The sequence below is a fragment of the Marmota marmota genome, unplaced genomic scaffold (assembly GCF_001458135.2).
Source record: "Marmota marmota marmota unplaced genomic scaffold, marMar, whole genome shotgun sequence".
NCBI classification, from domain to species: domain Eukaryota; kingdom Metazoa; phylum Chordata; class Mammalia; order Rodentia; family Sciuridae; genus Marmota; species Marmota marmota.
The window spans coordinates 25,336,168-25,354,751 of record NW_025999968.1 but is presented as its reverse complement, the minus strand read 5'-3'; the positions used below and the strand labels follow the sequence as shown (position 1 = coordinate 25,354,751).

General features: G+C 32.4%; 1 protein-coding gene across 2 annotated transcripts in view; it reads left to right on the top strand.

The window, feature by feature from the left end:
- The first annotated feature begins 980 nt into the window (after positions 1-980).
- The window catches only part of Epha3 (EPH receptor A3), a 342,712-nt gene continuing 325,108 nt past the window's right edge, over positions 981-18,584 (top strand). Inside the window, exon 1 of one of the 2 annotated variants that reach the window (XM_015478632.2) lies at positions 981-1,317. In XM_015478632.2, the coding sequence (XP_015334118.1) occupies positions 1,230-1,317 (88 nt within the window). In that variant the 5' untranslated portion in view covers positions 981-1,229. The remainder of the gene's footprint in view (positions 1,318-18,584) is intronic. The other variant, XM_015478631.2, reaches the window with a different exon arrangement.

The window sequence follows — 18,584 nt, the reverse complement described above, 5'->3', positions numbered from 1 at the left end:
AAGATATGTGAGTAATCACTTTCTGGGGGATATGTTAAAGTTAAGTGAGAACAGTTCTTAAAATATAAATTGCAAATTATTTGGCTGAAATACATTGCAATTACATTGTTCAATGAGGAGAATAAAAAAATGACTGCTTATAACAATAGTGTAAAATAAATGAGAAAGTACAGGGACTGTATTATTCAGCCACCGTATTTGGAATGTTAAGAAGGCCAGTACTTAAATATTAACAGATTATTAGTTACTAAAAAGCTGTGCATGATTTATCCTTTATCTCACAACTCAGAGATCCTATTGCCAGGATAGTGAGGCAGGGAGACATTTTTAAGAGCTCTAGGTTTCACTGATATTATGAGTACAGCACAAAAAAAGGGCTGAATGCTGACCAGTAGCCACTCCTAGGGCTAGGGCTGTTCACCTCCTTAGGATGATGGGGAAGGTTACTTTCCAGTTTGGAAAATTTAATGCACCCTATGTTCCTTGAAACCATTGTGCCAAATCTGTTTAAAAGTCCTGATACCATTTGGTGTAGAACTGGAAAGACTCTGATCTAGACTGTATCTTAGCGTCTTTCTGAGCCACAAAGAGAGTTATGATCACATTGAACATAGTAAAGGAATACCCAAAATATCTTTTTAATTATACAATCATCCCTATTGCTTTAAAATGAAGTTCTCCCCCACACTTTTTTTTTCTTTAAAGAGACATTTCTCTGGCACTTCAGTTTCTTAGCCACTTGTACTGCCATATGACGCCCTTGTCAGGGTTTCTGATTTCTTCAGGAAATTAAGCTAGAGAGCATGTACAGCAAACAATAAAATAGCTGCTTTCCTTTGAAAATAAATAGGAGCTGCTTTACTTCCCTCACCACGACTTTCCACCATTGCTCCATCACAACTTCTGGAGAAAACCCCATTGGCGACGCCCCCCATTCCCACCTCCACCCTCCCATCTCTTCCTCAGCAGATCTGAGCCTCAGAGCTGTCTGGGAACCCAGCTCTCCTGCTCTTCTTCAGCGCCCGCTTCCGACGGCACTAGGACCCAGCGAAGTCCCTGAGCGAGGTTCGCGGAAAGGCAGCCAGACTCCTCCTTATCTCCAGTGTCAAACTTGACATCAGCCTGCGAGCGGAGCATGGTAACTTCTCCAGCAATCAGAGCGCTCCCCCTCACATCAGTGGCATGCTTCATGGAGATATGCTCCTCTCACTGCCCTCTGCACCAGCAACATGGATTGTCACCTCTCCATCCTCCTCCTTCTCAGCTGCTCTGTTCTCAGCTGCCTGGGGGAACTGACTCTCCAGCCTTCCAATGAAGGTAAGCCAGGTAGGCGAGCGCGCAGCCCGGCCCGCGGGCAGGCTCCTCAGAGCACGTTCTCACCGAAGCCTTTGCACGTCACTAAGGTGCCTCGGAATAAGGCAGTTGGCTCTGAGAGTCAGTGGAAGATGTGCTTTTATTTTCGGATGTCTTTTAAAACACTTTGGGAGATAATTTGGGATTGGCTAAACCTTCAGAATGTGTTTTTAATCTGATACCAATTCAAGCAATTACCTTGTTGGCCAATTTGAAGCAGAAAGAAAGAAAAGAAAATCCTCCAGTTTTACAACCCAGTACGTTAATTGCCAAAGAGCCAAGGCAGTATTTTATTTTCTAATTATGACCATGTGGTACTCTGAGAAGTTTAACAGAAATCTCAGTTCTTTTTAAACATCTTGTGTAGTATGTTTAAAAGCATGACAGGTTGTCCCTACTTTAGAGCTGGCATTTATGAATGGATTAAAGGGAAATCAGTTTGTTGAAGCTGTGTGTGTGTGTGTGTGTGTGTTTGTGTGTGTATTACAACTGCTCTATTAAAGTGATGTGTATCCCGCCAGGCAATGGTTTGCTCTATGGTACAGGTTCTAATGAGCAGCATATGCCACATTAACATAAGTAATATTTGCAAGAATTTACAATAAGCTTAGGTTGGATTCTTTTTGTTTACGGTCTTGTATACAAATAGGACAATGCATTTAATGATTAATGGATAGCTTCTGGGTAGATGTAGTAAATAACTGAATAACAAATGAAGAAAGAATGTTCATATGCAGCAAATGGTATTTCCTTTATGTTGGATTATTTATTTTCCTTGTAATGGGCATTCATTCTTGTTCTATGGAATAAAGTGCAAACCTAACATTAAGAACAACATTTTTTTATATAGGATTATGTGCTTAATAGATATGTTGCCTTTTTCCTGTATGCTTTTTGCAATCTATTCCTAATGATTTGTGAATACAATTACTAACTCTAAAGACAGACTTCCCTGAATAATTGATTACTTTACAGCAACACTTACAACTTTGATTTCCTCTTAATGATTTTGAATGTATAACAATAGCATTTAACAATTTATTTTGCAAGTAGCAATGCTGAGCAACTGATGTACGGACAGCACATTAGACATATATCATTTTCCAAAAGTCCAAATTGCTGAGCCAATACTGTTGCATATTAGATACATTATTTAAAAAGCACAAGTGAAAACAAAATATTTGTAAACTTTTTCATTAAATATAAAAACTGTCTCTCCTGTTTGGTGACCTACTTTCACTGCTAACAGAGCAGTCTGATTTCTTTCTTAGACTGCTTTTATCAATTTGGCAGATTTTGTTAATTTTTATATGGCTTTAATTCAGAAATTGAAAATTCTAAAATGTGAGGACAAAGAAAATAACGTTGTCCTTAAATGACTATTTTTTTAACAAGCCAAATTAAAATGTTTATTTGAAAGTAACTGTTAATCATTCTTCATAAATGAAAGCCAAGAATAGTCACTTATATAATGAATAACATATCCAATAAGTTAAACTTGGTGTTTTTAGAGATGTTTTATTTCTTTGAAGATACTCACATATGGATAATAACTAAAAAATTGTATTATTTTTACACATTACTATGATACATTGTATTTTTCAAATAAAATGTATATAAACTCATTAAGTAATGAATATTAATTGATAATGTACAGAAATATAGCTGAGAATCATTTTTGTGGAAAAATGTAACCTTTCCATAAATTGCAAAAGATAAAATGACCCTTTACTCTTATTCACACCTATGTAAAATTGATGAATATTAATTTAATGAAACAGAATAATCATGTGCTAATTGCTTTCAAGCCACACCTTGTGTATGTTTGGGTATATAATGCATATAATTATACAGAAAGGTACACATTAACAATATGAACATAGGAAGGTAAATAAACTCAGAAACAGACATAATTACATTTACTTTGCTCAGATAAAAGTTTATCTGTCTATTGTTAATGGGATTGTTCTTTCTAGTTTGTATACTATGGGGAATGGTTCCTTTCCCTTCTGAGCTGATGAAAGGAAGGAAGCTTTAAAACAAAACTTAAAATGAATGATTTAACTTAGATAATATTTGAGTGGCGTTTTAAATATTAATCCAATAGTTTGGCTCTTAGTAGTTCAGTTGAATAGTATGAAAAGCTACAATTCCAAGTTTGTGCCAAGATTTCAGTGCAAATCCTCTAACAAAGTAAATTGAATAGACAGCAGTGCTTCTGAAAATTCATTTATGGGGTAAATGATAAAATGTATCATACTAATGTAGCTTTCTGGTACATTTTTAAAAACCAAAATGTAAATGTAAAATATTAGTTTGCCTTTCAAATATTATGCTTAAAATTATATTTTGACACGATGGAAAATGTGCTAGAAATTTACTACGGCATATTTACTAGAATAAATTCTGGAATATATTATGAAGTTAGGTGTGATAGAAATAAAAGACCAAACCCAAACAAAGTTGTCCTTGTGAGGTTGTTTTAAAATTTGAAATTTGATAATTAATTATCAATATTAAACTGCTGTGAGTCCATGATAAAAAAAGTTAGAAAAAGTTTTTGAATTTTTCTATTCAATAATTACAAATGACTTTTAATATTCTTTCAGGAAAATGATCCTAGATGATACTTTCTATCATTGATCATCTAAGTGATAATAGATATTCATAATTTCAATAATCAGTTAAAACAAAAATTGGCCTATACACTTAACTAGAACTTCATTTAAAAAACTAATCAAAACTACTAAAATCTAATCAAGTCTGATTCACAACATAAGAAAAGTCTTGCAATGGAAAATGAACTACTGTTTATGGAAAACTTTGAGTGCTACCCAATTTTGAATGAAGAAATTTCACAGGTTTGCTCCCTCTTTCCAGACTAGATGCATAGTTATAATGGTAAAAATAAATAAATAAACAACTTTGGAAAGGGGTTAAAACTTAACATAAAATAAAGTTTTCAACTTTTACTAGTGCAACCTCTTTTAGAATTGGATAAAGCACTCTTTTAAAACACATTAATACTTTTGAAGCAATCTGAAGCTGGAATGCACTGTTTATTCATCTGTGTAGACTACACTAAATCATTTTTCTACCCATAAGTGTTCATAAAATTGTATTAACATTCACTCATAGAGCTCCTTGCATAGAAAGTCAAAGTTTTCAAAATGAAAATGAATTAAATTAAATCTACATACTTATACACTACTTATATTGAAAGACTTTTTCATTTCTTTTTTTAAAATTTTTTATTTGAGTGGCCAAGACATTGTTGCTAGGAAATGCATTTCCTTGAACATAAATCTAAGTATTAAAGGAGACTCTGTGTGTAAAGCTTAAAAGTAAAACTTGCAGATGAATTATATAGGCATTCTTCTGAGGAGAAGTTAAGTGATAAAGACAACAAATATTTGAACAATGGATTTCCCCCTTTTTTAAACTCACTATGAATTGTCATCATTTTTTCATATATATAAACACTTATCCCCAAATAAGGGTATACTGTGATTCAACCATTAATGCAGAAGTAAGCTATCATATCATCTTTATAGTGCTTTTTGTGAAGAGGACTTAAAATTGCTTTTAATAGCATTTCTTCATGCTAGACTAAATAATTGAATGCATTATACATTTTTGTAATTTAATAGTTCTTCTAATAGCTTGCCACTACACCCCCCCCCCATACACAACAGTTATAACTGCGCTATTTGCCTGAAGGTAGAAGAAACCTTAATTTCACTATTTTATAACCCACAACAGTTAACACTTGACCTAGGTCATTAACAGGATTATCAGCAAATTTGTTTAAGCTTCTACTGACAATCTGAATTGCTAGGATAATATTTTGATTGTGCTGAGAAGAAACTTCTTGCAACCTCTCAAAATCTATCATGAAATTAATTTATTCTGAATCTATATCTTCCTAAAAAATAATATTGATAATACTAAATTCAAGTGGAGAAAATGTTCACTTTGAATCCCCATTTTCCTCATTCTTAGGTTTTACACTCCACATCATTTCAATGTTTGTCATAAATGAGCAATTAAAATTCCTTTTAAATATCAGATGTTCTGTCAATAAAAAACAGATTTATAAATACAAAACAGTTTTACTATAACTATCAACATTCTCAGTTTTATTTTATTTTTGTTTTTGTTTTTTCTATTGGTACTATTGTTGATAAAATTGTTCTGCCCCTTTTTAAAGTAAAGAGTCAGTTGGATATATTTATAACTCAGAAGTGACTGGAACTATAAAAGGGAAACTACATATAATAAAATCCATTGCCACATGTTAGGTCATGGTTGTATTTTATATAAAGTTGTCTTTTCCATGAAATACTAGAAATTGGGAGCAACCAATGAAAAACATATTAATACTATTATATATAACTTTAAAACAAAATATTATATATACTCATAACTAAAGGTATGTTTTAATGTTGTTTACTAGGCCTAGAAAGTTTCACATAAAGTTTTTTATTAATTGAATTCAATTATGGTTGCTCCTTGTCATATATATGATTTAGTAGTTTTACCTGGACTCTTCATAAATTCTTTTTTAAAAATGGATTTAGGAAGATTCTTTATCTTGTTTCTATATTACTCGTATTTGAATTTCAAATTTCTGTGCCTTCCTTAATGGTCCAATCAATTTTAGTGCTTTTTTTCCCAAAAAAATTCTTTAAAAATATCCCTAGATGGTTAAAGCATTACAGAAACTTTGACATTCTTCTGAAATAAAATATATACAATTTTTAAATATAAAATAATCAGTTACATATGCAAAGGATTTTTAAAGGCGAAACATATTTCCACAGTATATTTGATTTACTAACTTCAGTGCAAATGGAAACAGCAAGAAGTGTTCCTGAGAGTTACATTTTCCAAGTCATAAAATCTTCAAGAAAATATTAATAAAACTTTCCACAAATCATCAAAACTCCATAAGTTTTTACAGACATTTACTTACTAAGAAATCTCTGATGTGGGCTACCTTTGATTTGAGTCATTTTCCAATGCTTTTGTTTGGCATAAATACTAAATGTAAGGGGAAATATGTATTTTGGAAGAACACTAAGTTTTACAAGTACATTTCTGTCAAGTTCCTCATCTATGTTTATTTTTTAATGTACAAAGTTTTCCTGTAAAATATTTTATAAACCTGTTCTTTTCATTCTTGTTTGAAAAAAAGATTTAAAAGAACAAATTCTTTGGTTCTGTTTTCAAAGATCTGGATTTTATCACTAGGGAGGGTCAATAAAGGGCTTTTATCAAGTGTGCAAGTAGCTTTCCACAGATTTTTCAAATAAAGGTTTGACTGGTGGTGTGAAACGTTCAATACATTATTCTTCCAAGTATACTGAAAAGCAGAATTAGAAATTTGCTTCTCAAAAAGTTGGAAAACCTTCACTAATTCTTCTTTAGTGACTTTATGAATAAAAACAATGTTATGATATTAATAAAATTCAAAACCTTCCAAGTCATAAATCCATCAATCTAGGAAGACATTCCTTCTTGTATTGGGGGTGTGGATACATGTGCTCCTCTTGATTTCACTCTGTAGGTCTTTTACCAGCTGCCTGGTATCAGGTAGTTCCTGGAACTTGGCAGGAGGTTTTCTCCAGGAAAAGTCTGAGGGTCAGCAAGTTTTAGTTTTGCTCCTACCAGCTTTCTTTGAAATAAAAAAGCGTGGTCGATTACAAAGAAAAAAAAAAAAAGTCTGTGCAAATGAAAAGAAATGTTGACTAGAAAGATAAAGAGGTAGAGCAGTGCAATAATTCTAAAGCCAATGTTAATGTATAAATCTTTTGCTTTAAAGACAGACATTCATCATTTAAAACATCTGGCTAATCAACTTTTATTAAAACCCTTAAAAATCTTGCACACTTAAAAAAAAAAGCGGGGGAGGTTTGCATTTGTTTATTTCTACTTCCAAGTTTACATGCTTCTGATATTTTACCCAGAAGTAAATATTTTGTGCAGGAAAGTTTTAGGAGTTGAAGTCAAAAGGTGCTTCCCCTTTTGAATGCCTGGGCGAATGCATGTGGAGGGTGGATGGAATCAAAACCAGTTCAGCAAATAAAGCTTCAAATTTGGAGTGATGTTATTAAACTGGAAGCCTTGAGTGTGGACACCCTCCCCCTTCATTTTCAAACCATGTCCTGCTGTTCTAGTCAAAGCAAAGGGTGAAAATCCACATAATCCAAACCAACATGATGAAATGAGAATAATAGGTGAGGAAGGAGGAGGGAAACAAGTGGCAGCACTGTACAAACAAACTGTTGTGAATAATCTTCGCCATGAACTGGGTGGCCACAGTGTCTTATTCCTAGCGTCATACCGCCCACATTTGCTAACGCACTATTGATTAAATTCCAAAAGTGTGCCCTGAGAAATTTATCACCAAGAGCTTTTCGGGTAGTGACTGTAACGTGGCCACACAGAGATGATCAGCGCTCCTTGCTGCCACCACACCCACCCTCAGGGTGTCTTAACCACAAACTATCCTTCACCATTAGGCTCAGTGGTGCATGGAGAAGAGTATCCTCGCTCTTCAAGAACTCACTATTTTCTCACACCGCTTCAGATTAAACATCAAATTGTAAAATCCCATCCCCGGGTCCGCGGAACCCAGTCCCCGCCCTCCGGGGACAGTGAGTTCTTTGTGCGCTAGTATCTCCGGGCCAGGCTGCCAAAAGCCGATTCCTGGAGCGCAGCGAGCCTTTTACGCTCGCCCGGGCGGGTCCAGGTCGGTGCGTAGCCGGATGCCCCACCACTCCGTGTTTTCGCTACCCGTGGAAGGTGCCCGGCGCTCTCTGCCCCGGCGCCTGTAGGAGCCGGCCGAGCGCCTAGGCGCAAAGTTTCGCCGACCTGAGCGTGTGGAGGAGGCTGGGGCGGCAAAAAAGCAAACGTGCGCCCTCTGCCTGCCGCCGCGGATCTGCTGGCGCTGCGAGAGCGTGGCGCCGCGTTGGCCACCTGGATTCTTCTACCTGGGGGTCCCGCCCAGATGCGCAGGATACTCAATCAGGACAGGCAGGCCCTGACCTGAGCAATAGATTGACCCGAGATCTGTGATAGTCCCTGACCCGAGATCTGTGATAGCCCTGTGGCCTCCCCTATTGCTATCAAACTTTTCAGTTCAGCCCTTCCCATCCGCGTTTAGGAGTACTCTAGGTGACAAATGGAGGAGGAGGAGATAGGTTTTGTATGAGTTCCCTACAAGTTGGAAAAGCATGTCTTCTCCTTGCTCAACTGGGACGCACAGGAGCCCGATGAGATGGCCCTTTGTCCTGTCTGCTGTTGTCTGACCCTTCTTTGCTACTTTTTTTTTTTTAATCTTTTGAACACCCCTTCTCTTTCCTCCCCTATAATAAAACAAGGAATCTTTTTTTTATTTTTTTTTCCTTCAGTTTTCTTTAGAACCACCTACCGATGCCACCCACCCATTAGGTCCTTCGTGACTGCTAAGGTGTGTTCTATAACTCCCTCAATACACATTCGAAAATTGTTTTATTTTAAAGCCTCATGTTTGACTGCCAGTTTTATTAAAATATGGATTTCCCTCTTCTAATTCTGAGAGTCAAAGTGGAATGGGGCTTTCAGGAAACGGGGCCATGAAGTTGCATTAGCAGTAGAATGATGTGGATATTTTTATGGTTGTGTCAGAACTTCATTGTTCACAAGACAGAATTGTTGAATTCAGTAGATTCTAAGACTAAATATGCCCTGATTCCTGTGTCTAAAATTTCACAAAATAACTGAAGTGTCCACTGGTTTAAAAGATATTTCCTTTATATTATCATTATTCCTTAATGGACATTCTTCAATCATTAAAGCAGACCTAAAATAGTTATGACACCTCAATTGTTATAACTGAGGAACTGAGCACAATGAAGTAGTACCTGAACCAGACTCCCTATTGTATTTTGATGTTAACTTCATATGTTTTCTTCTGTCCACAAATCCTTGGGAATTAGAGAGACAGCCTTGTATTCAGGAAAAGCTCTGGCTTGCCAACCATAATCCCAATGACTATACCTAGTTGTCTTGTGACAGACAAGTCAAACAGAAATAACAGTAAATAGCAGAAATAGTCAGTATTTTGTAGTGAGAAAATGAAGGAAAGTAAATAGGTGAGAGTGTTTCAAAACTGTAAATTGTTTACACACATTAAGTTATGATTATGTGTGTGTTTTGGGGGGAGACTTACTAAGAAAACGACTGAGAGGAAATTTGATGTGGACTGAAGAGCAGGAGAAAATGTCTCTGAGGCCTTTTTCTCACACAATCTTACCTCTGTCTTCCTTTCCTAACACCCAAACACCCTTTTTCTCACCCTAGAAAAATTTTGTCAGGAATTCCACAGCCAGATATTGTGAGGAATATGTCAATATAACCAGTGTTTATTTAGATGAACAAAGGTGTATTAAAGATGAAGTGTGAATTAACTACTGGACTTGTCACAAAGGTCAGTAAGAGGGGAAAATCCAAAGTGATCCAAAATGAAGGCAGTGGTTCCTTTAGAAATTCATGCCAATTTTGAGGATAATTTTTAAATTACTTAGGATGAGAAAATCAATTTTAATAATTTATCTTCTCTTTCATAAAAATACTTGTAGTCTATAGAGGGGGAAGTGTTGAGAAAGGGTAGCTATAAGAACATTTTGAAAGGTAGCAAATTGAGTTGGGGCAATTATATTTTTCGAGTGTATTTCAGCACATATGTTTTGCATTAATTGCTGCTATAAATTCTGTTAACCTGGCAAAGAGCAAAAATAGCATATTGATGACATCAGGCTTACAAATCAGAAAATGCTTTCAAGTATCTTTCTTTCTTCACTGTAATGCAAGGGGAAAATAAGTTTAATGTTTTTTTATGTTTTGTTCCCAAAGAATTATCCAGTCATTCGAGTTATTGACACATTTTCCTTAAGCAAAAGTGAAGGTTTATCAACAACAAACTTCTTCTCTCTTGCTCTGGAAAATGAGTATTAATAAATATTTTCCCTATCTTTTGATTTTTTAAAAACTTACATATAGATTTTTGGAACTTCCCCAAATGAAGAGAAATGTAAACTTTACTTTTAAAACCTAATTCTAAGGAAGAGTGTAATATGAATTTATAAACAGTAGTAATCTATTATTATGTTTTAAATATTATGGGAGAGCTAATTCTGTATAAGATAACATACTACAGAAAAACTGATTACAATATATTGATGTAAAATGAATCTTAAAAAGACTCATGTTTAACATTAAAAAGTAAATGAATAAATAAAACAAGAAAAAAAAAACATTTAAATATCTCCAAACTGAGTTGTCTTCTAAGACAAAGTGTGAGCCCCCAAAGCACTGGAACAAAAGGGAAAACATGGGTCAATCTGATGTTGAAAAGTCCATTTAGTCAGCATCAAAATTCTTTCAACATACAATTTCCACATATTCATCATGAGGAAGTTAATTTATCTTTTTAAAATAATAGCTAAGAAAGATAGACAAGTAAATCCTATTGGTCCAGTAGATAGTAAAACTCCCCTTCTTCCTAATAATATAAGGTCTTTCTTAAATTTTTACTTTTTGCCTGTGATCAAGTTGATTTTCAATCCGCATTAAATTTTAACATTCCTTAGATACTTCAGAATAATGGGAAGTAGGGATCATACCCTTAGTAGTTAGTATACATTTATTTCCTGATTTTCAAACCCAATTTAACATTTGATATAAGTATGTAGATTTTAGGATACATTCTTTTATTGCAAAAGACAGCAGTCTTCACCCTGAGTGGAAGTTAGACTGGAAGCTAATTTACAATGTTCTCCATGTGGCTTCTTTAACTAATCCTCTGAATAAGCACAACATCACTCTGAGAAAAAGTTCATTTGCAGCAAGGCATATGTGTGTGTGTGTGTGTGTGTGTGTGTATTGAAAAGAATTGTCCCTTTATATAACTGAGCTAGTCTCACACTGTGGTCAAAATTTTATGGATTATTATATCTCTAGAGACTGAGGTTGACATAAAATTCTATTTTTTTAAATTATTCTGAATAATTATTCTGAATATGAATTGGTGGTAAGAAAAAAAAACCAACCATTTGTTTATTTATCACTGTCTAATCTTGTTCATTTTTTCCCTACTGTCCCTCTAGTTTTCTATAATAATTGTGTTTTTTTCTTGAATATACCAAAGCTATTTAAAGTGGATTTTGAATTTTAGCAGAAGGAAAAGAACTGACATCATCAGAAAAGAAAATTAGAAATTAAAATGTGTGGTTTTCTTTTTGTGAAGTGTGGCAAACTCCATCAAATCTAGTAATTGCCAAGTATTGAAAATGTATTTAAAGGGGAAAAAATAAAAGTAGTAGTATTTTTCTTAAGATAAAGTAAGGTTTACTTTTGCTATTTGTTTTTAGCATAGATAAGTTAATACTCATTTACTGAAAAAGATGAAGTCAGAGATTTTATTATGGTGTTCTCAACATTTCTGATCTAAATTATAGAGCTCTGTTTATCCTTATTTTTTAAAAAAATTCAAGTACAATTATATGCATTTCAGCCCACTGAACTGGTTAATCTATGCTTACAGCAAGAGTTTCCGTCTATTTTAAGAAGCAACTGTTTTTCTTAAACATCTATATATTTTTAGGGAAATTTTTTCTTACCTTTAAAATTGAAGATTGAAATAATACTAAATGTTTTAGTATTTTAAAAATCTATGTAAAATAAGACAAAAAATTTAAGAACATATAAAGTTATTAGTATCCCTTTATATTCCCCTTTCTAAAGATGATCCTTTGGAAATGAAGAATATTTTATTCTACATTTGGCCAGGTTTGTGGTAGGTTTACTAACTTAGTGCAACTAGTGCAACTTTTGGAATTCTAATGTAATTTTAAAGCTGAAAGTTTAAAAACCATTAAAGTGAGCCAAGGAAAATATTGATATAATTAATTGCTTATTACATAATAATAACTCATTCTTCATATTATATTTTATTATTTGCATTTCTGTATTTACCAAAGAGTATACAGCTAAGGTTTATTTACATTCTGGGTTTTGTAAAGTAAGTTTATAAGTATTGACAAGTTCTATGCCCTTCAATATGGGATTTTGGTGGGACAATGACCACCAAAAATGAATGCTTATAAAAATTGTGTTATACAGCATAGATATGAAAATAATAAAAAAAGATGAAACGGGTGCAATTCAGGTGATAAAACAGTCCCTGGAAGACAAGGAGGACTTTTTGAAGTAAAAGATAATACTAATATTGTGTTCATAAAAAAGAAATAGGAGATTAAATTATTTTCTTCATTTCATATGGTGGAGATGATTATAACTCAGACTATTTTACTGCATGTATCCAGAAAAATTTTAAAGTAATTTAAGTGAATGTATAATAAATACAAACAAAAAAAGCACTTTTGAAAAAAACAACCCAGAAATATTCTCAATAAGAATATTGAGGAATATTTAGGTAGATTCTTAATAAGCACATTTCTAAGGTAAATATCAATTCTATATTAGTGCATAAACATCCACATGTGTCTCTGTGTGTGCATTTGAAAAAACATGTGACTAACAAATAAGGACGATTCCAAAATAGAATGTTATGTAGTTCCTATTCGTAATATAATTACAGTAGAAGAAAAACCACACTGAAGTTCTTCTGAACTCTACCTTCTCTTTCACTGCTAAACTGAAAGTTTTCTATCCCCAGCACTAAGATTGATGCTTTCCATTAACATCCTAATACTAAAACATGAGAAAAGTGTCAGAGTTTTGAAATAATTGATAAACATGTGACACATTGTTTGAACTTGTGTTCCCACTATAAAGATCCAAATTTATGTCTTGAAGATTTTCCGTATATATGTATGGGTTCATATAGATATCAGTCAGTTGTGTATTATCATAAACAAAGCAAATAATATATGACACTTTAGATATCCACATATAATTATTCTCCCAAATGTGATGAACTCACAGGTACATTCTGATTTTAGTTCTCCAGATACTTTACCAATTTATTTAGTATGCAATGAACTTCTTTGAAATAAAATGTGTGCTGTTGTAAATATATCCATAGTATGTTTTTAAATTGCAATTTAATTTTCTTTCATGACTATACTTTTTGTTTCTTAAACTAAAATTTTTAATCCTTATATATGAAGGATCTTGAGAAATATTTTTATTTCTAAAATTAATACTTCATTAGAGTTGTTTTGTAGTCCAATCTGTATATTCTGTTTACACAGCTCTCAGTCAAACCCTGTGTGAATAGGAAGCTTCTCTTTAGTATTTGAAAGCTGATAATCAAGATATGAAAATCTGATAAAAAAATTACCAAGATCTCCTGATTCTGAGACAAAGGCAATATGCATATGCTAAGTTTCAACTACTATTTACCTTAATGGTTATTTATGTATCATAGTTGCACAATATGTTTTCATTTTATACTTTAATCCTTAAAAAAGGTCTTTCTGAATTAGAAGTAAACAAGTTGCTTTATTTCTAAAATGTTTTATAAAACAAACATGTTGTAAAAATGCTGTTTATAAAACTATTACTATTATACTTTTAGACATTTTCCCATTTGGGGAACACCTTTTCCTTGTCTAAATGATTGATTTATCAGTTGACAATACACAGAAAAAAAGAAACCAGCTCTTCCAGGGACTGTTTTTAAAGCTAAGGTTGTCAGTGTACTAAAAACTCATTGGCAGTAGAATATCCCCATTGGTTAATGTGAAAGAATTATTTGCAATAAGAACACCCTCCATGTTGATATTTTGATAGCTTTTTTACTCCATTACAGTATTGATATCATGTAGTCTTAATATTTGTCTGATTAAAAGACGGGGGAAATGTAAGAACATTTACATTTGTTGACTTGTCCAGGTTTCAAGTACAACTTTGGTTGGTTATTTCCTTGAACCTCTCTAGTCTTGCAAACACAGACAGCTCACCATGAGACTCTGTGTTTGGATTCCAAGGAGTTCTCACTGCTGTTGGCACAGATTTAGATAAGGCAGTTAATTACAATTTTTTCTATAATAAAGAGTTGTATGGAAGTAAATCCCAAATTACTGCCTAGGAGGAAAAGTTAATAATAATAAGTTGATAGTACAACACCTTGTTCAGAAATATTCTTAGATCACACAAATAAACCATTAAGATATCATGTGACAAGAGGTTTTTCACACACACACACACACAAATATTAAGCATTTTAGGTTTTCTGTTTCATTAACTCAAATAATTATTTTAGCTTGTCGTTTGATTGAGAAATAGTCTTAAGTTATTGTTTCCAGATACAAGATTTCTGTTAAATTTAATGCAGTTTACTGGAAATTTTACCTGCAAATAATTGATAGGTGATAGGTTAATTCTACTAGTCTTAATAACATTTTATAATTGTTTGTCTATGAACTATAATATTCGTTAGATCTACTAAAATATTTTCATTATGTTTAGATAAATATAAAGTAAATACAAGTAAAAAGCCCATGGGAGCAATTAATAATATGTAAGGTATATAAATATTAAATTGAAATAAACACACTTGAAATCAATAAACTTTCACTTCTCTAAATTTCTTCTCAATGGCATACCCTAGCAAATACACAAAACTTGAAAAGTTGACTTTGGAGGACTTCTGTCAGAAAATAAATCTTGATTTCTTAATTCCATGTTATGTTTGACCAGAAAACTACAGAGAAAATTACAAAGCCAAGAACAAAATGCATTCCTTCCTGTATCATTTTCTTCTATTTGTGATAGTTAAGTATCATTTAGAAGCAGATTGAAGAACCCTTCTGCTCTCTGTAACCTACATCAAAAGGACTCTTGTTCATCATAACAGAAAGTGATGAAAACGATAAAAATGAGTATATAAGAAATGTATCTTGTACAATTACAATGATTGTGTATACAGAAAATACAGTACCATTTTTCTTTAGTAAAATCTAGATGTAATGAAAGGATTGACTTTTTTTTTTCTTTTGTAGTTGTTTTATAGTTATTTTAACTTGGCTATATAGGTAATAGTTTTATAAGAAAATATATCTATTATTATAAAGCCTACTGTTTGTTTGGAGTTATTATCTGATAATTAAATAAAAAACATTTTCAGAAAATGCAGCTATAGCATAACTGCAAAATGTATCAAATGCTATTAGATAATTGATAAGATTTTCTGCTTCAGGAGGAAACTATGACATTTAATTTTTTTAACCTCTTTAACACTGTATATCTGCAACACTTAAACAATCTTTCGAGGTGTGAATACTTAGTTGAGTGTCAGACTTTATAAATGAATGAAAGGCCAGTATGAATCAGAATTTTGAAATGAATGCAAAATAATCTTTATGTGTCAATGAGTTTCTAAGAGTAAAAACTCAGAAATTTATACCTTGAATTTTTAATCTGTTTACAAACTGAGAACAACTGTTTCAAACTCTTGTTTGAATAAATGAGTCTCTATAATAGCCTTAGTGCATTCCTGTTAGTAAGAAGAGAAGATGGTATACATTTTTTGTTATAGACAATCTGTCATGACATTGTCAATGAAAATTAGCAAACTTAGGGAATGAATTTCCATTGATTCTTGCCATTGTGATGCAGGACAGGAAAGAAAAGAGGAGATGACTCTCATTCACAATCCACAATTCTACAATCCACTGCATTTTGAAATATAGCAATAAAAAAATCAGAGGCAGAAATGACCTTTCTAAAAGTTCTTATAAACACTTGGAGCCCTTGTATGCTGTGCTTGGTTCTTACATCAACATAAATATAATTTAAAATACTTTCAACTTAAAACACTTTATTTTAAAAATTAATATATTCCATATAGCTCTTTAAATAGAAAATATTCTTTTTTGGGGGGGTTGCAAAGGATTGAACTCAGCAGCACTCTATCAATGAGCCACATCCCCAGCCCTATTTTGTATTGTGAAATTAATGGAATAATATTTTTCCTGTTATGCACCAAAGACATTTAGAAATCATATCATTAGGGTATAAAATATGGTATGGAACAATTTATATCTTTGGTAAATAACTGGCATAAGACAGGCATTAAAGAATTAAGCTATATGTTTCTAACAACCCTAAAAATTAATTTCCTAACTTTTTGTTAAAATTCATTATCCTGAACACAAGTGCTCCAGAAATTGAAATATCCCTCCCCATGTCTTTAAGACTCAGACTGCCCTATTGTCATATTTGTAAAACATAATTGACTTGTCTGTTCTCTCTGTCCTGGCATCTGAATTGTGCCACAACTAGAGAGGAAGCCATCAGATCTGCGTGTGTTTTGAGAAGGGAAAACATGATGGACCAAGGATGTTAGCTATATCAGTGTGTGGTTTAAGATGATATATTGTAACCTGAGATTTAGTCAGTGTATCCAGGGAAATCACTTAAGGATTTACTTTCAAATTCCATTGACTTTGTGTTCTTCTTATCTCAGTTATGCTAATCTTGGACTGCTATACAAAAAAATCCCAGGAGACTTGAGGTTTGTATCCTGGGAAGTCCTGAAGTCCTATTTTTGCAGCTATCCACTTTAAAGTGTTTAGAATTTTTAGTTTGTGTTATTATTATTTGGCTAAAAATAAAAGGTACCTTATAAACCTAAGCTAAGTACTTCTAAAATGTGTTTTGTTGTCAGCTATTCTTGATTAGGTCATGTGTTGATGGTTGACTATAAACACAATTCAGAAATGAAAATTGAATTGTTGGTACATACACACTTTTACGAGAACACTGGTCTACAAAGTATGTTACAAATTCACTGTGGTTTAAAATAAATTTATGCTGTTTGATCCTCATATTGTGAGATAACCTAGTGGTGATCATTAAATTTTGATATACAACAGAATCAAAATTGTGAGTAATGCTAATTCTTTTTTTTCTTTTCACTTATGCTAAGTGGAGCGCATTAAAATTCAATTTCTGAGTAATGAAATAGATTTAATTCATCCACTACACTTATTTTAATTGACCATATGCTCTACTTTGTTTTGGCTTAGCTGTTTTCCTTTAAGTAGAAACGAAAGGCAGATGTGATCAGACATTTCTTTTCCTATCACCATTATCATGTAAGAAAACTTAAGAATTAATTTAGATCCTCAGTTAAAAAACTACATTCCAATGAATTATTTACTGAGTAAATACAAAGTAATAATCATATCTTCTTTGCCTTGAATACTTTTTTCTCTGGTTATGAATATTTAAATTAAATCAGCCATTCATCTTAGCATATGAATATATATTCATGCAAATATATATTCATCATCTAATACATTTCAATTATTGTATATCCACAATGATAATTTCAACCAAAGCTTTTAGAACATTGCCAATGTGATCTAATGATTTATGAATATTGTCACTGCATGTTCCACTATACAAATCCTATGTCAAACTCAGAAATCAACTTATGACTGTGATATAACCAACAATTGAACTATGTATATTTTAATCAGAATGAATATTGATAATATGGTTTAATTCAAAGATGAGAGTATATTCTTAATATTTTCAAAATTCTTTTTAACACTGATTAATCTGAAATAAAATTTGTAACACTGATTAATCAGTAAAGGGCTTTTTTATCACTTTGGAGACAAAATTGCAATGTAATGAAGTATGATGCTAGTTTCCAAACTGATATCTTGGGACATAATTCAATTATGAAAATAGCTCTATGTAATCCATGCTGTGATTACCTTCTTCTCTAAAGAAAATTACTTCTTATTGGAATTGATTTATTATGAGTTCAAAGATTTTAATTGGTAAAAAAAATTCCAAGATAATAGGGTAAGTTTATGTTTTTCCTTCACTTGCAAAAGAAAGAATTCAACTTTGAGAACTATATTTTTAAAAATTATGATCATTTAAAATCTTTCTTATACTCACTTTACTGATCAACAAACAAGACAACCAAATAACTTCTTTTTAAAATTTTATAGTGTTAGAAAATTTAAGACATGAATGTCTATCAGATATGTTATTCCTTTTTCTTAATATTTTGTATGGTTAATGTTTCTTTTGTAAAATTCTAATTGAGATGCTTAAAGAAACGATTATGCTTTTTGTGTATTGGAAAACACATGAACACGTTGAATAATGTGGGGAATATTACTTGATATTAATAATAATTAATTAATATTAATTTATTTTAATTTGTGTACGTATGAAACTCCCCAAAATGATTCTTT